This window comes from Delphinapterus leucas, chromosome 13 (assembly GCF_059928025.1).
Source record: "Delphinapterus leucas isolate spDelLeu-1000000601 "Yukka" chromosome 13, BTC_Dleu_Yukka2, whole genome shotgun sequence".
Lineage (NCBI taxonomy): Eukaryota > Metazoa > Chordata > Mammalia > Artiodactyla > Monodontidae > Delphinapterus > Delphinapterus leucas.
Window position 1 is genome coordinate 68517814 of NC_143141.1, and position 24865 is coordinate 68542678.

Below are 24865 nucleotides of genomic sequence, written 5' to 3' on the forward strand. Positions count from 1 at the left end.
CAGATATAGCTGCAAGGCTCATGATCCGAATGCCTGTTAAATTAAAATGCATGAGTAACATCTGGGGAGACAAGTATTCAAACCAGAAAGAAAATCAAAATCCTGGGTTATCCTGCTTAATATAGACATGTCAACATGTAATGCAAAGTATCATGACTATCTCACAGTTATATTGCCTATCTTAAAAAATTAAAATTAAGAAATAAGTATGCCCTAGAAGAAAAAAAGGTATAATTTTTCTCTTCAAAAATGGTTAGCAAACTATTTTAATTCCATAGTTAAGTATTTATTAAGTAGCCTTAAAATTAACAGCAGAAAGAGAAAATACATACAATATAATGTGTAACTTTCAAAGGTCTTTTTCCATTTTTCATTTGCAGAGACCTTGGGGCTTCAGGCAGACAGTGAGAAGGCAGGCTGCCAGTACCAATTCACACTTAAGCAGAACTTTTGCCAATGAAAACTGAAACACCTGTATGAATTAACTAAATTGTTCCCATTTTCAACAATGAAAGGAAATTAAAGGCATTACTGAATGTCACTGACTTGGCTCATCTGAAAGGAAATAACGTAGACAACACAGCTAATTTTAAATTATCAAGCCGACACAACATAAATGACTCTCTAGAACAATGTGGGTTATTTTTACTATGACTCATTCAGTTTTCCTGAAATGTGAGGAAAGAATATCTCAGGAAGAGCATTACATAATAACAATATTAAAAAGGTAAAGTATTCTTCTTGGGAAAATCTTCTGCCATTGCTGAATTAAAACTTTTTCCCAACATATCTCACATATATTTCAACATGCTACACCAACCTGGAAACAGTGGCAAAAATTCTTCCAAAAAAGAGATTTCACCATTATTTTAGTAAACTTTAGGATAGCACATGAAAACTGAACAAAATTCAGGACCAATAAGCCATTCATTTGTTCAGTAAGTATAAATCAAATGTTCAATAACTGTCATTCCTGTCCCTCCAAGTGCTCACAATACTCTGGTAGGGGACTGAGATTTCTACAGGACTTGCTCTTCTATCAACAGAGGAAGACACCTCACAGCCTCAAGAGTTCACAACTCCAGACCCTGGCCACCACGCCACAGCCAGAGCATGGAAACGTATGCTCAGGAAGGAAGAGGATGCTGCTTCTTTCCTCTCTACTCCCTTCTCTTCCACATCTACAGCCAATTCCAAACCGGCCTTATCCACTTAGGAAGTCCTATTCCTTGAAAACAGTAGCACACTCCTACAAACCAGCAACCAGATAAGCTGACTCATTCCTGAATGCTATGGGGGCACCAGGCTCTATCTACCCACTCTGAAGTATTTTCACATACATTCTGTAATTTGATCCTCAAAACAAGTTTTCAGTGCCGAGGGAGGGACACATCACTCCTTCCCTCATTTCACTGAAGAGGAAGATGAAATAAGTGGTTATCCTAAGGATACACTAGGTAGTAGGCTGGGTGGTAGTACTACCTATATTATGGAACTAAGTGGAGCAATGCAGCACCTTGCTGCAGGACAGAAATAAATCCTGTTTCTGGTTCTAGTGTACTTCATTCATTCCTGCATTTTGCATACTTTTCTTGAGCAACAACTGTGAGTAAAGCATTGAAGCACTGCAGTAGGCCTTGTAGAAGACCCAGAGAAGAACAGAGACCAGTGCCTAAAACTGGAAGTTTATAGCCTTATGGGGAAGATAAGACGTACACATAAATAATTACAATACTGTAAGCCCAAATATGATCCTTGTTAAAAGAGAGTTCAGAAGCAGGGTAGCACTTAAAAGTGGTCCCTCTTGTCTCAAACACTCCTCTGGAGTTATATAGGATATAAATAAAGGATATTTATGTCCAGGACATACAGTTATATAGGATACAAATTTTAGTGAAATTCTTCATTGAAACCAGGGGCCACTTCTAATTCACCTTATTACCCACTTCAGAATCATGCACAAAGAAGGGATAAGAGGAAGGACTGAATGACAAAAGGAAGAGCTGATCTGGGTTTTTCTGGTGTATTCCGTATGCTTCCTTTGGGATAAGAAATGGAATGGGTGGTGCACAGCCCAAAGCACGCTTGGGGCTCCTCAAAGCCCTCCTCACTATAAGTTCCTTGCCTTACTTCTTACCAATTAAACATTTACTTGGCATTAACAAACTCATCTCTTTAGAAGAGTTAGGCCTGGCACTATAAAGCACTGTCACTGAACAGCTTTCCTCGAAAAAGAGATCAGTCCTCAGGTCAGTGCTCACTTGGAAGAGAGCTGGAGGAGGAGAGCAGAAAACTTATGTATTATAAAGCCCTGGGGGGAAAGTATGAAACCTGAGTTTACGACCTTCATTGCAAGTTAGGAGGGATGAGTCACCTACCATCACAGGTTACCAGAGTTAATTACTTCAGAAGTACCTCACTGTGTAGAGGAACAAGAACAGGAAAAGAAGAAAGAAAGAAAGAGAGAAAGAGAAAAGAATCAGAAAAGAAATAAGAAAAGGTTAAAGAAAAGAATACACCCCACCCACAAAAAACACTAAAAAAAAAGTTAACTGCTTGAATGTAAATAGAGAGTTTTAATGTCATTTCAGGATAACTGTGGATAATCTACATTCCACAATAATCTGTTTATGAAGCCAATCCCAAGAAGGCGTTACTGCTGACCACTGTCCCCATGAGAGGACAGCAGGAACACTTCCTATCATATGCTGCATCCTGTTTAGCTCAGTCATCAGAAGAAACACAAGCATCCTGGTCATCATTTATCATCTAGATACTAGGTGACTGTCCCCATCCAGCTCTGTACTTCCCTACACTGACTCAAGCTCCCCATCATTCCAGACCCTCCGTGTCCTTTCCTGTGCTTCACATCAGGAAGATCCATGTTCAACATCACCTTCCCATTGAGATCTTCCCCCACCTTCTTGTCTAAAACAGCCATCCCCGGGCTTCCCTGGTGGCGCAGTGGTTGAGAGTCCGCCTGCCGATGCAGGGGACACGGGTTCGTGCCCAGGTCCGGGAAGATCCCACAGGCTCTGCGCGTCCGGAGCCTGTGCTCCGCAACGGGAGAGGCCACAGCAGTGAGAGGCCCACGTACCACAAAAAAACAAATAAATAAATAAAATAAAACAGCCATCCCCAACCCATTCTTATTCCCTTATACTGTTTTATATTTACACTGAGCACTTCTATTAAATATCTATTTCTTTTTTTGTCTACTGTGTTATTTCCCTCACAAGAGTGTAAACTGATGTAAACTCCAAGAGGGAAAAGACTGTTTACTGCTGTATCTCCAATAACCAGCACAATGCCTGGTAGATATTAAGTATTCAATCGATATTAGCTGAATGAATAAATGGGAGGTACGTAACAATTTTTAAAATATATCTTTTAAAAACTGTTTAACACTTTACTTGTCAAATTCCCTATAGCATATGTAATGACTAATTAGGGACATTCTACATAGTTACCTAAACACTCATATGCTATAATGAAAAACAGCAGATTTCTAAGAATACTTAAGTGAGAAAATAAAACAGGCACCCAGAGGACTCAGAAGATTAACATCCAACCAGTTCCAAAACTGTATGTAGAAAATAGTAACTTGCAAAATTTATTTTACAGTACAAAGTAAGCTAGCTTTCCTTTCTACCAGATAAAAGTGCTTTATTTTTGCCTTATCTGAAAAATAACAAAGGAAGAAAACACCAGAATTCTAACTTGATCCCTAACTATGATAATAAAAATGTCTTTGAAAAAATGATGCATCTTAAGCAACTTGTGTTCATTAAAGACGTGTGTATCTTCTTCTTATCCATAAAGCTAAAAATATACTGACTGACCTCTTGCTCTCTGACTTTCCTCTTCTAGAAAAGCCTTCTTTGATCATGAATCCTCAAACATCGATTACTCTATCTTCCCTTTTCACTGACATTCTTCTCTAACTGTGGTCTTCATCTATCAACTTTATTTTCTTACACCCCATTCCCTCCTTAATTCTCTGTAGTGAGGTGACTACCCAGCTATTCCACTGAAACTGTCATAGAGATAAGCAACGCAAAACATCAAAGCCTCAGCCTTTCCTTCAGACTGCTCTCCACTGCTGAACGCTGACAAGTACCCCTGGCTCTTGACACTGCCTCCTGCCTCAGCCTCCAAAACCCATTCCCTCTGCTGGTTCTCCTCCTCGCTCGCTGAAGTCCTCTTTCTCATCACATCCGTGTCGCATCACCTTCAATCTGAGACGAAAGAGTTGCACACTATACTGGCTTTGGAGTAAAGGTTCAAACTCTTGCTCTGTCACTTCATTTATTCATTCAACAAGTATTTATTGAGCACCTATTATGTGTGAGATAATGGACTAGGCCCTGGGATCAAACAAAGAGCAAGAAATAATTGGTCACCGCCCCCAAATCTAAGCAAGTGCAAAGAAAAATGCTTATGTCTAAATCAGCAGCAAGATATATGCAGCTTGAAAACTAAAATGATGAGCTTTTTACCCCTCAATTTCCTTAGGTGGCAGTGTTTCATCATGAGCAATCTGAGGCAAGAATATACCAGAGGCAAAATAATTTACAAGGAAAAAAAGAAAGAAAAAAAGAAATGGAGAGGAAAGAGACATTACTCACGGATGTAAATGCCAGCAGCTCCTCTTCAGTTAACTTATGCACTGGGTTATTCTTTTGGAGATTTGTGCTTTATATTGAAAAAAAAGCAAATTAATTCCAGAATGCATGTCATAATGAATGAAATATAATTTTTAAAAGGCAAGTAAACTATATTTACATATTTGAAAGCACATATTTTAATATTACTGCATTGTATAGAAATGTAGAGATGAGTGTGCCAAAGATAAGTACAAAAAGTAATAAAATGCTGAGAAATGAAATGTGGTTGGTGTACAAAATATCAACACAATTTATTTTATAAGAAAAAAATGAAATCCAATCTGTGTCATTCCACAAAGAAAATGAAAAGAATATAGCAACAACTCCTATTTATCAAACTCATACAAAAAAAATTTAGTATCACCATGAGACAGGCAAAAATTAAGAAGTTGTCAAAGAGGCAGATGATTTGATTGGATAATTTTGGAAAACAATTTAGCATTATCTTGTAAAGTGAACATTCATATATCCTAATCTCAGTAATTCCAGCCTAGGTATAGAGCTGAGAGAAATTCTTCAACAGGTGTACCAGGAATCATACACACGAATATCCATAGTAATATTGTGTGTAATAGGAAAAATCTGTTAACAATCCAGATGTCCAAAAAAGAAACCAATAAACTGTAAAATATTCACCCAATGGAATGTTATACAGCAAAGTAAATTTCAGCTATGTATAACAACATGGATGAGTCACAGAAAGACACTAGTGAGAGAAAAAAGCAAATCACAGAAGACTACATATAGTAAGATAGCGCTTTTATAAAGCGTGAAAACAAACAAAATGAAGCAACTGAGTTAGAGGTATAAAAGATGTGAATAAATATATTTTTTGAAAAGGCAAGAAAAAGACAAAATTCAGGACAGTGATTACCTTTTAAAGAGAGGCAGGAAGATGAGATGGGAAAGAAGCACACAGACTGAGCAAGTGGTATTTGCAATCTTCTAGTTTTTAAATTGGGTGGTGGTTTCAGTTTACTATTATATTATATAACTTATATTTATATATTACATAAGTTATTTTGTATGCAAATATTACTTGTATTAAGAATGAAAAGAAAATACCACCTCACAAAATAGTACCACTTCCTCATAATTTTCCATACTGTTGGAGGATTTTATAATGAGCATAAAATGTTTACATAATAATTGTTAAATGAACATATTGTTGGTCAAAAAAAATAAATGAATGGAAGGAAGGAATTATAAAATCATTTTATGTTGTACACCTGAAATTAATACAATGTTATTTCTCAAATTTACCTCATCTGAAAACATACACACACACAATACACACATACATACTTAGACATTTCTAGTTTGACTGCACAAAGGAATTATGTATCAGTTGGCAAGATGATCCAAATAACCCCTAAGGTCCTTTTGGTTCTGATACTATGACTCTGATAAGTGAACAAAAACAAAAGTCATTCCAAAATAAGAACCTCAACCAAAATGGATGAAAATTCATCCCTCACATACAAAATTCCAATCTTAACTTCACTGCATAAAGTATATAGATAAAGTTGAAATGCTACAGGCTCATTACAAGTAATTATGATACAGTAACTGAATCAGGCCACCACTCTTCACTGTAACTTACTAACTTAGGCTTAGAATATATTACTCTGCATATCTGAAAATCAGACTATTAATTCAAAAGGAATTACCCTTCTCACTCCAGTTGTCTGAATTACTGAAGGATTGCTGTATTTTAAGGAATTTCTCCCACAGTTACTTTACATAAAAGCAATCAGGTACATTGATGTATGAGACACATGGCCTCCAGGTAAAATCAAATTCAAGCAGGAGGCCAGTGAAGCAACGGAGTTGAAGAAAAGGAGCATGAAGCTGGCCCCACAGTTTGGTCAATCCACCATCTATATGAATTCCCCCTATGTCTCCTTTCCAAAGAACCCAGTCCACCACAATGTCCAAATCACCTCTTCACAGGGGTTAGTGGCCACGGAGGTCACGCAGATATCAGATAGTATAATAAAATCACGACCCCCACATGCAAATCATCAATTCACGGATGTTCCAACCCACGGATTTATAAAGTGCATCAGATGCCCCAAGATTCAGAATATAATCAAGTAGCTTCTACCAAACAATGAAGATTTAAATTGCCCATGGAATCCATTCAGCGCTTTTAATTGTTCTATATATTGAGATTCTACCAAGATCATATTTGGGGGAAAAAAAGTATTTGAAGACAAGCATTTTCTTGGTTTTTCAGTCCTCTCTCAACTGTGAAGTCAAAGTCAATAAAGCTAAAGCACAACTGAGAGAAGCCTGGAATATATATATTGGGTTTGATTTAGTTTCCTGTTGAGTTGACAATTATGTTTGCCAAAATAATCTTTTAAGAAATAGCATAAAGGAAAACTCAGAATTTGGGTCCGTAAAACCTGGATTCAAGCCCTAAATGCTGTACTGTAATTCTGATTGAGTCATCTTGCCATTTGAACCCTGATTTCCCATCTGAAAAATGGAGAAAAACAACAACCTCTAGGACTGTTAGAACATTAATGAGGGATAGTGTGAAAGTACATGGTATAATTCTAGCACATAACATTGCTTGTAAATGATTGCTGTTTATATTATTTATATACTAAGTATCATGAATTGAATACATAATTCTTTGGCAGTAAGCATAAATTCTGTCACTGGAATGAATTAATGTGATAAGACAACTGATTTGGATTAGAAATAGAACTCTGCATGAGTGATTCTTTTTAATCAAACAAAAGGGGACTGTAGAACTGAATTTAACTTTTGTATAAATGAAAACCTACTGTTAGTGTAAAGGAGATAAAATGCTATGAGGTGAACACAGAAAGATAAGTTCTACTGAGCTAAAACACAAACTTTTTTATAAATGCTCCCTTTATTAAATTGCCTATTACTAATTTAACCAGTCTCAATATTATAACTTTGTGAAATATCCTATTTTGAACATTACTAAATCTCCAGATGAGAAACGGGATATTTATATACTCTAAAAGACCATGTTAATAGCAAAAGTTAAAAAAGAATAACTTTACATTGGAGAAGCCTGGCAGACCCCACTTTAATCATGTGATCAAACTTAACATGGCCAGTAGAGGAACAAATCAAAATTGTTTTCTACCTGCTGGATGCAGTAAGAACCACAAAACCTCCATTTTCTGATACCCCTGATAATGATACAAAATGTGAAACTAATCCTTTTTTTTTTAAATCAGACAAATTCAAACTGAGAGTAAGCCTACAGAATAACTGGCTTATAAATTTCAGGTGTCAAGATCATGAAAGTCAAGCAAAAATGAAGAACTATTCCAGATTGATAGAAACTAAAGGGACATGACAACTAAATGTAACACATATGTTCTAGACTGGATCCTGTGCTATAAAGGAGATTATTGGGACAACTAGCAAAACTTGAATGGGGTCTGAGTAGGAAGTAACAGTAAAGTATGAATGTTAAATTTCCTGATTTTGATAGCTGTATTAGGGCTATGCACAAAAGCTCCCTTGTTTGTTGAAAACACACTAAAGTATTCAGGGGTGATAGAATATCATGTCGGAAAATTATTCTCAAAAAAGTTATTTCCAATGCCTTGTCCTTGCAACTTTTTTCCATATTTGAAATTATTTCAAAATAGAAAAATAAAATAAAATGAAAAACTATTTCTACCACACATAAGGTTCTCTTGTATTAAAAAAAAATTCTAGGGACTTCCCTAGAGGTCTAGTGGTTAAGACTTCACCTTCCAATGCAGGGGGTGCGGGTTTGATCTCTGGTCGGGAAGCAAAGATCCCACATGCCTCAGGGCCAAAAAGACAAAACATAAAACAGAAGCAATATTGTAACAAATTTGATAAAGATTTTAAAAATGGTCCACATCAAAAAATCTTTAAAAAATAAAATAAAATAAAAAATAATTCCATACTCTGAACGTAAATATCCTCAAAGGTCAAAACAGTCACCTATCCTAAATACTTCATTAAGAGTCTATTCCTAGCCAAGGTTAACCAAAGAAATTTTGTTTATGAAGAAAAGAGAAGGATAAGTATACCAACTTACAGGAGATTCCTGAGATTCCTCATCTCTAACCCTTTAATTGGTTGCCCAACTATTCTTCATCTTCATAAGCCATGACAAGATTCTCTATTCATCCACAACTCTGGGGACCTGCTCGAACAAAGATTTCCCCAACACAAGAGAACCAATATGCTAGAAGTTCAAGGTAGCCAAGTACGTCATTAACTCACCAGATTCCAAGGATAACAGCAAGCTCTTCAGCACACAGGTCAGGCATCTGAGACTGTTCACAATCTGCTAACTTTATCTCATTTAGAACAGTATCATCATTGAGCTCAATATTCTGGTGGAATACAAAAGAAACTACTTAGAACAAAAAATTAATTCTGATTCATTCAACAGACTATACACAACAGATTGCTGGTGGGATAACATCTTTTTGTTCAAGATTTTACAATGTCTATATATGGTCAATAGGCTGCTTCTTGTGAAACACATATTTGGGGACAATTTACTGTGCAGAAATGGAGGACACGCATCTATACCTCAGGATGCACTGACAACATCAATAACAGGGAATGACTGCTATTGTTGATTCAGCCTAGTAGGCAAAAGCCCCTCTAACACATCAGGATTCAAAACCAGATCTTTCTACTCTGATTCTAAATTATAATCTAAAACATCAACTGCCAACTCTGTTTCTCAATAGGATTTAGAATAGGCAAAACAATTTGAGAAAGGAATAAAACCTGAAGACTTAGAGAACTTGGTAGAGTACTTGATTTCAGAATCACTACAAAGCCAAGACAGTGTTGTACTAGCATGAAGACAGACATATAGATGAAAGGAATAGAAAAAAGTCCAAAATTTTAGACCCATGTTGTATGGTCAATTGATTTTCAAAGGTGTCTAGGTGAGTCAAACAAAGGAAAGGTTTTTCAATAAATGATGTTAGAACAACTGTATATCCATTTGGGAAAAAATGACCCTCCGTCCTGATCTCACACCATACACAAAAATTAAATCAAAATTAATCAGAGACCTTACTGTAGAAGCTAACACTAAAAAACTTCTAGGAAAAAAAATCATAGGAGAAAAGCTTTGCCACTTTGGGGTAGGGAGACAGTCCTTAATTAGGACACAAAATACTCAAACCATCAAAGAAAAGCTTAATAAACTGGACTTCAGCAAATTAAAACTTCTGCTCTTTGAAAACATTGTTAAGAAAATGAAAAGCCAAGTTACAGGCTCAGAGAACATATTCATAAAAAAAATATCTGAAAAAAGGCTTGTATTCAGAATATGGAATTACAACTTAAGAAGAAGATAAACAACCCAACATAAAAATGGACAAAAGATTTGTACAGACACTTCACAAAAGAATGGGCAGTAAGCACATAAAAAGATCCTCAACAACAGTAGTCAAAAGGGAAATACCAATTAAAATCAGAATGAACTACTAGTACACACACATCAGAATAGATAACATTTAAAAGACTGACAATACTAATTGTTGACAAGGATCTGGAACAATTAGAACTTTCATACATTGCTGGTAGAAATGTAAAATGGTACAACCATAGAAAACAGTTTGCTAGTTTCTTATAATAAACATATTTACCATATGAGCTATCAGTTCCACTCCTATGTAGTTACCTATGAGAAACAAAAACATATGTCCACCCAAAAACATGTGTGTGTGTGTGTGTGTGTATATATATATATATATATATATGTATATAAATAAAAAAGTGTTCATAGCAGTTTTATCTGTAATAACCCTAAACTGGAAACAACCCAAATGTCTGTCAACAGGTAAACAGATTAAAAAGAAAAATTATGCTATATGCATTTAATGAAATTCTAATCAGAAATAAAAAGTACTGACACATGCAACTACATAGATATATCTCAACTGCTGAGCAAAAGAGGCCAGATACAAAAGAGTACATACTGTAGGATTCCAGTCACATGAAATTCTAGAAAAGGCAAACTACCTGTAGCCACAGAAAGCAGATCAATGACTGTTTAGGGCCAGAGAGGATGGGGAATTAACTGCAAAGGGGCAGGATGGAACTTTCTAGGGTAATGAAATGTATCTTGACTGTAATGGTTGTGTGTATATATTTTTCAAATCTCAGCAAACTGTACAATTAAAAATTTTCTGTGTATAAGTTATATCTCAATAAAATGGATTTTTTTTAAAATTAATCATCAAAAAATAGTAAAATCACGACGAGAAACCACTACACACAACTCACCAGAATAGCAAAAAAATTTTACCAAACACTGGCAAGGATGCAGAGCAGCTGGTGCTCTCATATACTGATGGTGGGAATGTGAAATAGTACAACCACTTTGGAAAACACTTTGGCAGTTTCTCAAGTTGAAAATACACTTACCACACAACCTAGCCCTTCCATTCCTCGGCGTTTACCCCTGAGAATTAAAAGCATACATTCACACAAAGACTTACACATGAATGTTCCAAGCAGCTTTATTCATAACAGCCAAAAACTAAAAATTGCTCAATTGTTTACCAAGAGGTGAATGGATAAACACACTGTGGCTTATCCATACAATGAAATAACTCAGCAATAAACAGGAGCTAACTATTGGTATCAAAATATAGATGAATCTCAAAACATTATGCTAAGTGAAAGAAACCAGACACAGAAGAGTCATACTATATGATTCCATTTGTTTGAGATTCTAGGAAAAAACAGCTCTAATCTATGACAGAAAGCAGACCAGTGGGAGGGAAAGTGATTGACTGCAAAGGAGTATGGATGGACTTCTTGGCCTAATGGAAATGGTTCTGTATTTTGATTACAGTGGTGATTACATGGGTCTACCTATTTGTCAAAACTCATCAAACTGGACACTTAAAATAAGTGCATTTTATTTTATGTAAATTATTCCTCAATAAACCTGATTTAAATTTTTTTCTAATTCAATAGAAGTAGTAGCTAAAACTAGGAAGACTTTAAACTGTAGGCCTAGCTCTATCTATAAGGTTTCGAGAAAAGAGAAAAGAGTACAACAACCTCCAACAACTGCTGACAGGAGAAACACACAACTTTAGGTGGCTACTCAGGCTCCACTGAAAAAATGTCTCCTCCTCCCTGACCCGCACAACCTCAAAAGGCAGAGCTGGCAGGTGCACAGCGCACCCTGGTGGCCAACCGTTTTCAATACAAGCCTTTCATATTTCTTTTTAGGAAGCTACTTATGTAATTCTAAATTTTCTAACAGCTACACTTTAAAAAGTAAAAAAAATAATAATAATAAGTGATTTAACCTAATACATCAAAAATATTATCCTTGTAACATGTATCAACAGAAAATAATTAATTAGATACTATACACTCTTTCATACAGAGCTTATGAAATCTAGTACATCTTTTACACTTACACTTCAGCACATCAAAGTTTGGACCAACCAATTTTCAAGTGATTAATAACCATATGTGGCTACCATATTGGACAGTGCAGCTCCAGAGTATCCAAATCTCTCACCTTTTCACATCCAGATAGGGTTGTATCAACCTGCTTTTAATATCCAATGTTTGTGGAGCACCTTTATAGATCTAATCTGATCCCTTAAAAAAAGTGTGATGTGGGGACTTCCCTGGTGGTCCAGTGGTTAAGAATCTGCCGTCCAATGCAGGGTTCAATCTCTGTCCGGGGAACTAAGATCCCACATGCCGCGGGGCAACTAAGCCCGCGTGCCACAACAAGAGAGAAGCCCGCGCACTGCAACCAAGAGCCCCCGTGCCGCAACTAAGACCCATCGCAGCCGAATAAATAAATAAATTTTTTTTTTTAAAAAGTGTGATGTGGGGAAAAACAAATGAGGAGGCTAAAAATACAATAACTTTCCCAGGTTCTCACCTCGGCTAGACAATAAAGATGTGACAGGGACCCCATTCTCCACCTCCCAGCGAGGACTCCTTCCCCTCCAGCCCCCACAGAAGACCTGAGACAGGTCAGCCTTAACAACACGGCATTATTTATTACTCTTCAGCTACAAACAGATGATCAAAATAGTTTCAATCTTCATTCAAGATACTCTGCGTTCCTATTCAGCTCTTTTCGAAATTAAAACTGGTTGGTTGCACTACCTACTTGCCTATGTGTTCTACAAGCCACAAATTTAAAATACTGTTCTGCTTTAGTCCCACTCCAACCTCATAACGTTCTACTGAATCAGAAATTTAGCTAGTCTTTCAGACCTCCTAGTCAAGTGATGTTTATGATACTGTTATTGCTCACCCATCATAAATTTGTTTCTTCTTTTAATGCTGTCCTTGCTGTGTAATAAACGTTATATCTAGATAATCAAACTAAAGCCTGAAACTGCAAGAGTGTGGACTTTTGGACAGACTTTGTTTTTGCACATAACCTTGCCCAATCCTGCAACAGAGGCCAGTCACATAAGGCACAGATCTGGATTGTCCTGTATTATCGCATTTTTCTTGTTCTGAATATCCTTGACATTACAGCTGACAAAAATGAAAACTGATATTGCAGATCTGTTTTCTGAAACCTTTAAAGCTAAAATCACATGCAAGAACGGACTTTGCAACTACTCATATTGACACCCTTTCAAACTGTATGAACGCTTTGGGTTGTGTAGAAGCAGCAAATCAATGGGTGCCATTTTATCTTTAGTTGAACACCATCCTGGTGTATTCATTTACACCATCTTATATGTGACACACTGCTGTTCAATGTGTAATTCTGTGATCTTTATTTCCCTTTGTATTCATTTTAAGCATCTTTATAAATTGCTGTATTGTGCTTAATGTAAAAAAAAAGAGAAAAAGAAATTAGCACGTAATTTATCTCCAATTCATGGGACACACCATATTCAGCATTTAATGTATATTTCTTTTCAATGATGCTGATCATGTATGTGTTTGTGTTTTCTGTGAATATACAATTTTAATTTATTCTCCCTCCTCACACCGTGCCCCCATGATTGAATAATAAAGAACAGAGACTGCGCCTTTGATTTGCACATTGGGGTTGCTCATAACTGTTGGCTTATTAAAGCCTGAAGTCCAATAGCTTCAGGCTATGTAATTCCCCATTAATAACAGATTAAAAGTCTAGCAAGGTCCAAAGGGAAACACTATGTTCCTCACTGGCAATAAAATTACTGTATTTCCTCAATTCTAAGATATACATCTTCACATTGTAACATTTCTAATCACGATGTATTTTATAATCACTATAATTGGTATAATAGTGTTCCTTTTTTCCTGAAGAGTTTGGTTATTAAACAGATGGTGTATTTTATAATCTAATGGTATCTGAATAAGAAAATATCATACGTAACTAATTAAACAAGCAAGTCTATCGTCTATCCATGAGTAAAAAGCTGTTTCTATCTAATCCATACCTACATCACATAATTTGTACTTTCCACCTTTAAGTGGTAATTAAGATCATAAAATTATCAGAATGTATTTTATTTCAAGTATGAAAGAATAAATTCTGTATTAAATTGTACATCATTTTTATACATTCCTCATAAGAGTCATCACATCCTATTTATAATCATAGGAGACAATTTTCAATACGAGAACTCCACACTAATAAACAAACAAACAACAATGGATTACTGAATTAAATGCTTAGATTGCGGAATTAAATCTCTTTTCATTGATGCTGTGCTATGGCCAAAAAAGCGGCTTATGATACTTAATCTAAGACTCACGGAGGGACTTGGGTTACATCAAATAGCTGAAGGAGGAGGGTCTGGTATATACAAGGAGGAAATGGAGGATGGAAGCAGGTTATCAACACAGTTCCCTGACCAGCATCAACACAGCAGTACAAATACTTGTTCAACTGTGGCTCTACCCACACCAGGAGATATAGGCTGTCCCCTGTGCAGTCTCATCCCTGAGTTTCTCCATCTTTCCCTTCCTTCCTTCCTTCCTTCTCCTCTTAGATCAGTAACTGTCCCCACCCTGAAGTTACCACAAAAGCAAACAGAGAAGCTGGAGCAAGCCCAGGAGGGACGTAAGATCGCATCAAAGGCCTTCCTCAGGACTCCTTACTGCTGCCACTCTTCCCCATCTCCCTAGTCCCTACCCTTGGCATTATTTTCAGTACACAACAGAATTTTCGTGTTCAATGCACCAAGTAAATTTGTTTGCAGGCTCTGGAATGAAAAGTAGCAAAACATGGGCTTCAGGGGCAGTAACATCAACCAAAGAACAAGCAAAAGTGTTGGTTTGGGGTCTCTGGGATAAGAAAATGTAAATGCTAATGGCCTCCATGGAAGCAGATGGAGAGGCCTATTGAGCAGGTAAACTGACTAAAAGCTACAAATTTAAGCTACAAGAGAATGTATTAGCCAAGTCAAGAAAACATACTAAGGCAGCAACCAGCCCAGTAATGACATAGTAACTAAGGACAGATCAGAAAACTGGTAAAAAGGAACTCTGATCATCTGTTTACATATTTAGAAGAAACCCAAGAAATTTCAAGGCTCTTAATATTTGAAAATATCAACAGAAGGCAAAAAATATGGTAGCCACTGGAAAAATTAGTCTCTACTCAGTCTGCCTTTTGGACTTTTTTCAAGGGCAGTAATACATAACTAACTGCACTACTAATTCATACTTACTGAAGTCTAGGAAAAAAACAACAATTTTATCTCTATTTAAGGGTAAAAATGGCTTTAAAAAATGGGTCCTGTTTTGTTTTGTTTTTTTTAAAACATCCAGCCACCTTGTAAAAGCTCAAGAAGGGTCAAAAGAAGCCTCTTCCCACCCCATCCAGTGTTTCTACAAAACTCACCTATGGAAACTGTTAGACTTGGATGCTAATTTAAATAACTTACAATCCTACTTACCTTGGTTAAATATTCCTGAGGAGTGGGTGCTGGAGTGAATTCATAATTTGAAAACACAGCTCCTTCCCTTCTTACATCTAGAATAAGTTGGGCCACATAATTTTCCTGGAACTGTGTCCTTTTTCCCAAAGCACCTGAAAAAATATATATTAAATTATATGTATCAACTTGTCAATCAGACATACAGTACAATCTTAAAGAGTAGTACTTTCAGAGCGCTTTAGAGCTTATGAGGTATTTTCTCCATTTCAAATAAAAGAAACCTGAGGCTCAAAGATGACTTTAAAATGACTTTTTATAAAATTATAAAGCCAGTAAGTTATAAGGCCAGAACTCAAACCCAGGATTTCTGCCACTAGTTTCCACATACTTACTTTTTCACTAAACTACCTCCCTTCTCAAAAAAGATAACTCACTAGGTGTCATAGGGAGAAGAAACACTATCCTCTCCATACAACAGATGAAAAAAGGGAAGTTCTGAAGTGCAGTCATTTGCTCAAGATCACAGGGTTTTCAGTATCAGACCCAGGGCTTAAAGCCAGGGTCTTCAGGTTCTAAATCCCGCAGTCTTTCTATTACACTATCTGGCTCCACGTAAGACCAATTTTTTTTCCATTTTGTATCTGAAATAACTTGCTGCAAAACAGCTTTAAGAGAAGCAAAAGCTCTGACATCTATTCTCTGGCAAGAGTCAGATTACAAAGACCCTTGATTACAAAGACCAGTCTAAGAAGTCTGGATTTTATCCTGTGATGAGTCTGGCTTTACTTTATACAACAACCATTTAAACATGTTATACTAAAAATAGCTATTGAGATGGTCTAACACAGCTTACTTTTTTATAGTAAGGCTAGAGCTGAAAAGAAAAAAGTAATAATCTGATTCTCATTTTATATTTGTGAGCACATTTGTATTTTTAAGTTCTTCAGCCTTAACTTGGAAAAAAATATGAAGAACTAGTTAGTAAATACACCAACAGCTAAAGCTGACTATACTGGGTACCATGATACTAGTTTTTTAAATAATCCAAAAAAAGAAGTCTCCTAGGACCGAAATATTTAAAAACAAAATCTCTGAAACTAACCTCACAACTTATATTACATATATCTCAAATACAAGACTAATCTAGACCAAGCCTACGCAGGACAAGCAGTTTCAATCATTTCAACATTCACAGATTGTTGTTTCAACATTCACAGAGCCCAGGTTCAACAGGTATAAATGGTGTGACCCACTGATGATGTCTGATTTTCATGAATGTCTTCAATATAGAATGCCAATTACATTGTGAGACTAGGGACAGGGCAATACATTAAGAGAAAATAATGTTTCTTATTTGGTATTCAGAAAAGAACACAGAGATCTTGGGAAAAATTCTGCAATTTATTTGTTCTTCCAACAAATGTTTATTGAGTGCCTACTGTATGCCAGACAGTGTTCTAAGGCCATGAAGAAACATCTAAACAAAACAGTCAAAAATTTCTGTTCTTAAGAAATACAAGAAAGGCAGGATGGAAGCCGCAGGTGGGTATTTACCAGAAAGGGCAAACTAAATTTGGGAATCAGGAGGGGCCTTGGGAAGCCCACATGCACAACCAAATACACAAAGTTCATTTGTGTACTGCCCAGCTGCCACATACTACTGACATGTCTAACTAGACATGGGCATCTGCAGGAATAAAGTATATGATTTCAACTTTGTTCTAAAACTATGAATTTTTTAAATAAAATCTATTTTTGTAAAGCAAACAAGAGGACACAGATAATAAAATACAACCATACAATACAGCCAAACTGCCAATTATATATTAGTTTATCATAAAAATAAATCAATTATCCACAAAACGTAAAAAAAAATCTTACCTGTCAAATCAATTTGTAATCTGCAGATTTCTTTAGCAATATTGAACTGATCTTTTGCTTTTTTATATTCATAATAATATAAAAATATATATGCACATTCCAGATGGAACTGAACAGCCAAATACCGACCTGAATCATCTACAAACAGATCCTCTAGTTTCATCACTGTAAGACAAAAGATGAAACATTAAAAAGTATGATGAAAATTAAAATATATTAATAAGTAAAACACTGAGTCCATAATATATGAAATATATATATTACACAGTTCCTGCTCTTAAAGAATTTCAAATCTGGAAGATGAGGGACACATTATAATAACAGTTTACAGTAAGCATTCTCTGAGCACTTACACGTTCCAAGCTTGAAGCTAAGGATATTATATACATTATCTCCTTTATTCCACACAATCCTAGGAGATATGATTCATAACCCTACTCTTTCTTATTTTAGAGTACTTGTCTTAATCGTACAATAAAAAAATATGACAACACAAGGTGATGACACAATATACCAAGTGAATCTGCAAAGTTAAACAATATGAAAATCTAATGAACAGATCAGCTTACAGACAGTTTTCCACATAAAGAATGCAGAATTTCTCCCTTAAAAGAAGAAACAGATATATATCCATATAGAGCTAAGACAATACGAGTATCAAATAGAAAATGAATAAGTATTGGCTTAGCAGTCATATTCTACTTTATTTCTCTTAAACACATGAGATGAAAAGATGGGAGAATAATAGCCTAATAACATGGTATCTGAAATAAGATGATTTTCAAAATTAATTATATATAATAAAGTGGCTAGTTGGCATACACCAAGGGAGTTTCCAACAGGTCACCTCATCCATCCCTCTACAATATCCCTGAAAAACTATCCTTCACAAATGTACCCGGAACAGGATCAGCATTGCACAAAACAGTTTACATGAATGAAAGTATAATGAATGAATAGAAAACACACTTAGAATGTCCAAAAATTGAGAATCAGTTTTCTATAATTCAAGCTGAGAGGGAAGTGATATTGATCGATGGCTACTCTGCTCAGCACTATGTATTTTACATGTTGTGTTAATTCTCACAATGATGTCTTTAGGGTTGACATTAACCCCACTGAACTCATTAGAAAACTGAGCTTACATCACTTACTGACTAGTCACCTCACCTGTTAAATGACAAAGCCAGAATTTGAATCCAAACTTGTTGGGAAAATGGGAGGAGGGAGTTGGCAGAGGAAGGACAAAGGTGTAGAGATGATGTTACAAAACCTAATCTACTTTCTCACCAAGTAATCTGACAGAAACCTACAGCTAAGAAGCAGACATCCTTTGTCTTACCATGAACTGAAAATAAAATGAGTCTGAAAAAGAAAGTGTTTTTCTATGTACTGTCAATCCTTTAAAGAGATTTTTAACTCAAATAAAGAGACTAAATCAAGATGTACATGTCTTAGGACTTCCTTGGTGGCACAGTGGTTAAGAATCCACCTACCAATGTAGGGGACACGGGTTCAAGCCCTGGTCTGGGAAGATCCCACATGCCGTGAAGCAACGAAGCCCATGTGCCACAACTACTGAGCCTGCGTTCTAGAGCCCGTGAGCCACAACTACTGAGCCCACATGCCACAACTACTGAAGCCCACGTGCCTAGAGCCCATGCTCTGCAACAAGAGAAGCCACCACAATGAGAAGCCCGCGCACTGCAACGAAGAGTAGCCCCCGCTCGCCACAACTAGAGAAAGCCTGCATGCAGCAACCAAGACCTAATGCAGCCATAAATAAATTAATTAATTTCTGTTTTTAAAAGATGTACATGTCTTACTTCAAAAGGCAGACAGGCATACAAACACGAACTCCTCACTGTGAAAATCCTTCAACAGATTTCCTCCATGCAAACCAAACTCAAGAAAAGGTGGATCTGATGATACTCCATGCTGTTAGTGCGTGCTTTTTCTTTTTAAACTTTCTCTTCTTTTGTCTGTCCATTATTCCTGAGTGTCTAGCCACTACTCTCAGAAATATAACCTTCTATGAGCTTAGCACAATTCACAAATGACACAATTTCGCCTAATTGTCAATGACAGTAATCTTCTCTAAAGGTTCTGGATGCAAACTGTATTAAGGAATGTTACCTAAGGTTTTTCAAAATCCTCTCTCAAATATCACAAAACGGCCATTTCTGCACTTAAGTAGGCTTGTTATGCTGTGATCACTCACAAAGGTCTAGGGAGGACCATCAAATTTAAACTGTCCTAATAACACATAGTCACATAAATGCCCAAAGCAAGATGTGTATATCTATCGTCCCTCCTACCTACCCACTTACCTACTTGTAGAAATATATGTGTGTGTGTGTATGTGTGTGTATACACACAAACACATATTAGTACAATTGGTTCTGATCTTGTACTTCTGCGCTTTTTCTGCATTTCTTACGTGTTCAGGGGTCAAAGACTGTTCAAAAAGTAGGATAGATACTAATTTTTTTAAGAATTAGTTTAATCTTTAATTCCACCAGCATGACCAATTACTCTCCCAATAAAATACCTTTAAGAAACTGGATTTAAAATTTTTAATATATTTTTGTGTTAATGATTGTGTTGGGAACAAAATGACTGCTGAGAACAAAATAAGGAATCATCAAAAGACAAAAACTAAATGAAAACTGCAACCTTAGGAATTAAGCACACAGTCTGCCATATTCTGCCCGGAAGCTACCTACCAAACCTTTAGGGACCTTAGGATTCCACTCTGATGGCTGCAAGGAGCACCAAAGACAAAAGATCAGGCCTGAACCTACCCAAAGTAGGCAATCTAGCCAGAGAGCTCCATTTAAAACTGAGCCCCAAAGAACTGTGTCTTCAAAGGAAGTTAAAAAGGACTAGGTCTGCCGCACAGAAGAGGTCAAAAAGGAAAATGGCAGTGGGCAAAGGGGAAAATATTTATCCCAAGAATTCATCACCATAAGCCAGCTTTCACACAGATTCGTAGACAATATTCAGTCAAAAAAAAAAAAAAAAACCCACAAAAACAAATAGGGCTTCCCTGGTGGCGCAGTGGTTGAGAGTCCACCTGCCGATGCAGGGGACAACAGGTTCGTGCCCCGGCCCGGGAAGATCCCAAATGCCGCGGAGCGGCTGGGCCCGTGAGCCATGGCCGCTGAGCCTGCGCGTCCGGAGCCTGTGCTCCACAATGGGAAAGACCACAACAGTGAGAGGCCCGCGTACCGCAAAAACAAAAACAAAAAAACCTTACCCCTCAAGCCAAGAATTTAGGTCCCCAGAGAAGGAGCACAAACAAAGAAAAATCCTCTTTTGCAGGAATGCAACTTCAACCAGGATTCAATGAATTCCCACAAATAAATTTCCAAGGAACACGAGCTCACAGAAAACAACAACAACCACCAAAAATCAGAACATTAGCAGAAACAGCAAAAGGCAGAAACACACCTTCAAAGCCTTCAGAGGCTGAAATTGTGAGATACCCATACATGAAATATTCAATAGGTTTCAAAAAATAAAAGGCTAGAAAATATGAACAAGGAAAAAGAAACTATAGAAATGTACCAGGCAAATCAGAAAAGAAACCAAAAATAGTTTAGAAAAAACACTTTAATTAAAATTAAAAATTAAATGGACAGACCAGAGAACTAGAAGATAGATCCAAATAAAATTATTCAGGAGGCAACATAGGGCAACAAAGAGACAGAAAATAAAAGAATTAAAGAACATTGAGGATGCAGATGAGAAGTTCTAATGTGTCTGAAGATCTAGAAGGAGAAAATAGATAATGAAGAAGAGATGATATTTGAAGAGACAATGGCTAAGCATTTCCAGAGATGTGGAAAGAAACTAAATCTCAGAATCAGGAAGCCCACTAAATCCCTAACAAGATAAAGAGAAATCCACACCTAGTCCTGTAACAGTCAAACTAAAGAATGCCAAATACAAAGACAAGATCTTAAGAACAGCAAAAGGAAAAATGCACACAAACGAAGAATAGTTGGACCAACGCCTGATTTCTCAATGCCAACAGTGGAATCAGAAGAAAACAGATTAATATCTTCATGGTACTGAGAGAAAATAACTATGAACCTAGAATCCTTTAGCCGACAATTCAAGGAGAGTGAAATAATGATATTTCCAAGTAAAAAGCAGCAGAGTTTATCACCAAGATATGTTTGCTAAAACTGAACTGCTAAATTACTTTAAATAACTTTTAGTATACAAAAACATAACTTTTTAAAATAAATTTATTTATTTTTGGCTGTGTTGGGTCTTCGTTGCTGCGCATGGGTTTTCTCTAGTTGCAGCAAGTGGGGGCTACTCTTCATTGCAGTGCACGGGCTTCTCATTGGGGTGGCTTCTCTTGTTGTGGAGCACGGGCTCTAGGTGCACGGGCTTCAGTAGTTGTGGCATGCGGGCTCAGTAGTTGTGGCTAATGGGCTCTAGAACGCAGGCTCAGTAATTGTGGTACACAGGCTTAGTTGCTCCGCGGCATGTGGGATCTTCCTGGACCAGGGCTTGAACCCATGTCCCCTGCATTGGCAGGTGGATTCTTAACCACTGCACCACTAGCGAAGTCCCCCAAAACATAACTTTTATTACCTCCATACCTCCCCTAGGTAGAGAAAAATGAGAAAACATTGTCCAAAGACAGACAGGAAAAAGCCAAGGGCCATAACCCAACACTGCAGTTTCAGACTTCAAAAAACAGTACATCTTTGGAGTGTGGAAAGGAAGAAGGCCAAGTCTCTTTATGAACAAGTGTGAAGGAGCGTTGAGAATTTTATCTATATTTAAAGCTTCTGATTTAGAGTAAAAGTTGAAAGCTGCTGGAAGTACTGTATCTGCTTCAGCAGAGATACTTTCCAATGTTAATTAAGCTACTGATGAAGACATAAAACTTAGAAGAGTAAAGAGCAATGAAAAGGTAGAGAATTGGTGTTTCCCCAAAAGCAACCCCATCATCCTAGTGACAACGTTCTCATGAGAAGCTGAATCTCATGGATATTAACTAGACAAGCACGTACAGGATTATTTAATTGCTTAAATATACAGCATAACCATCAACAAAACTGATCAAATATGCCCTAGCTAAAGCCATTTAACTGATTTCCATTGCTCTTAGGATAAAAACAAAATTCCTAAACATGCCCTATCATATCCTATACAGTCCTGGACCTCCACCTCCCACACTGTCCTCTCTCTGCTTCAACCACAATGACCTTAGACCATCTCGCTCATGCCACAGAGCCTTTACGGTTCACATAAGCCCTTCTTTCTGGCATCAAAGTTTGCCAAGTCAGACATTTATCGACTACCCTGTCATCCATTTATAAGATACTGCTTATCTTAGCCTATTATACATCTAAAATCCCTTATCTGCAATGATGAAATTTTTTAAAATCCCTGCAAACCTAAAGTGTTTTTGCAATTTGTTTTGGGGGAAAAGATCTGAACTGACCTCATTTGGCAGCAAAATTGGACATGAATGGACAGGTAGAACTAGTCCTCCAGAATATAACAAAGGGTAGGGAAAAGTAAGAGCGCAAATTATAATACATGAGGAATAGAAGCTTTTGCCACTTAGGGGAACCTGGAGCTCCTGTTTGCCTCAGCTAATTTTTAAAGTCTACCTTCGAGGATCCAAACACAGCAGAAGATTGGACATAGTCCAGAGGTCTCACATCTGTCAAAAGAAGACAGGTGAATAAACTATGAAACACCAACATACTAGAATATTAGACAGCTGTTAAAAGGAATGATCTTCAAAATACATTAAGGAGGGGCTTCCCTGGTGGCACAGTGGTTGAGAATCTGCCTGCTAATGCAGGGGACACGGGTTCGAGCCCTGGTCTGGGAGGATCCCACATGCCGCGGAGCAACTAGGCCCGTGAGCCACAACTACTGAGCCTGCGCATCTGGAGCTTGTGATCCACAACAAGAAAGGCCGTGACAGTGAGAGGCCCGCGCACCGCGATGAAGAGTGGCCCCCACTTGCCACAACTAGAGAAAGCCCTCACATAGAAACGAAGACCCAACACAGCAAAAATAAATTAATTAATTAATAACCTCCTACCCCCAACATCTAAAAAAAAAGATTAAAAGAACAGGATTTGGTTTTCAGCTTTAAAAAAAAAAAAAAATTAAGGAAATAAAGTCCCAAACAGCAATGTGTGTGTGTATACGTGTGTATATACATAAAATGTTTTATATATATATATATAAAATATTTTGTGTAACATGAAGGAAGGGAGAATACCAAAGAGCAAAAAGAAAACTAGAAGAATAAACCAAAAATTAATAAAACTAATAAAGGGAAAAAGAGAGAATAGGGTAGAAGGAAAACAGAGATAGATGAGAAACTTCTCTGAAGAGACCTTAACTTGACCTTGACTCTTCTCTGAAGAGTTCTGATTCTGGAATCATGTAATTATTTTATATATTCAAAAAAATCAAAAATAAAAACATCAATCCCTAAAAATTGAAAACAAATGGAAAAATATAACTCTAACTATATAACAAGTTGGTGACAAGGGAAAGAATTATTGCAAATGTCTTTAAAATGTTTTGCCTTAGAGCATAGTATACATCCTTAAGGTAACATATTCTAGGGGAAAGAGAGTTGCAAAGAAATCTTGAGCCTTATTCAGTGGTCTTATTGTTAGTAGGAATGCTGGCATTGTTTTGAAACTTTTTATATATACAACAAAGCAAGTAAGTAATTATGTTTATGATGTTAGGAACAAGATTTTCAGTTTAAGAGAAAAAGGATATAAATATGAAATCAAAGATATTGATACACTGCAAGGTTAAATTTTTTTATATCATATTATTTCTTTACTACTGTCATACTGTTGAAATTACTATAGTTTTAGAGTAACTTTTATATCTAAGGGAAAGTCTGCATCATTATTTTTCTCTTTAAAAATCCTCTTGACTATTCTTACATACTTTTTCTTCCAAATCAATTTGCATATTCTCTCTTCAAAATGTAATTGCACTTACTGTAATTGCACAATTAGCATCTTTACAATATTGATCATCCTATTCAAGAAAATAGTATATCTTTAACATTTTTAGTAAAGTTATACAATTGACTTCATTTTGCTTTTGAACATTTTAAGTAATTCCTAGGTTAAATCTTTTTTTCACCTTTTTATTGAAATATAATTGACATATAACATGATATTAATTTCAGGTATAAAACATAATGATTCAATATATGTATATACTGCAAAATGATCACCACAGTAAGTCTAGTTAACATCCATCACCACATACAGTTACAAGTTTTTTTTCTTGTGATAAGAACTTTTAAGACCTACTCTCTCAGCAACTTTCGATACAGAATTATTAACTATAGTCACTATGCTGTACATGCAAGGTTAAATTTTTCAACAGCTTTATTTAGATAATTCACATACGTAC

At 36.4% G+C, this 24865-nt stretch overlaps 1 protein-coding gene across 2 annotated transcripts in view; it reads right to left on the reverse strand.

The window, feature by feature from the left end:
• TTC27 (tetratricopeptide repeat domain 27) overlaps positions 1 to 24865 on the reverse strand; it is a 185523-nt gene that overhangs the window by 125301 nt on the left and 35357 nt on the right. For both annotated transcript variants that reach the window (XM_022574121.3, XM_089922399.1), the window contains exons 6-9: positions 17429 to 17593; positions 15566 to 15699; positions 8925 to 9037; positions 4629 to 4695 (exon numbers count right to left, since the gene is read on the reverse strand). In XM_022574121.3, coding sequence (XP_022429829.2) covers positions 4629 to 4695; positions 8925 to 9037; positions 15566 to 15699; positions 17429 to 17593 — 479 coding nt within the window. The remainder of the gene's footprint in view (positions 1 to 4628; positions 4696 to 8924; positions 9038 to 15565; positions 15700 to 17428; positions 17594 to 24865) is intronic.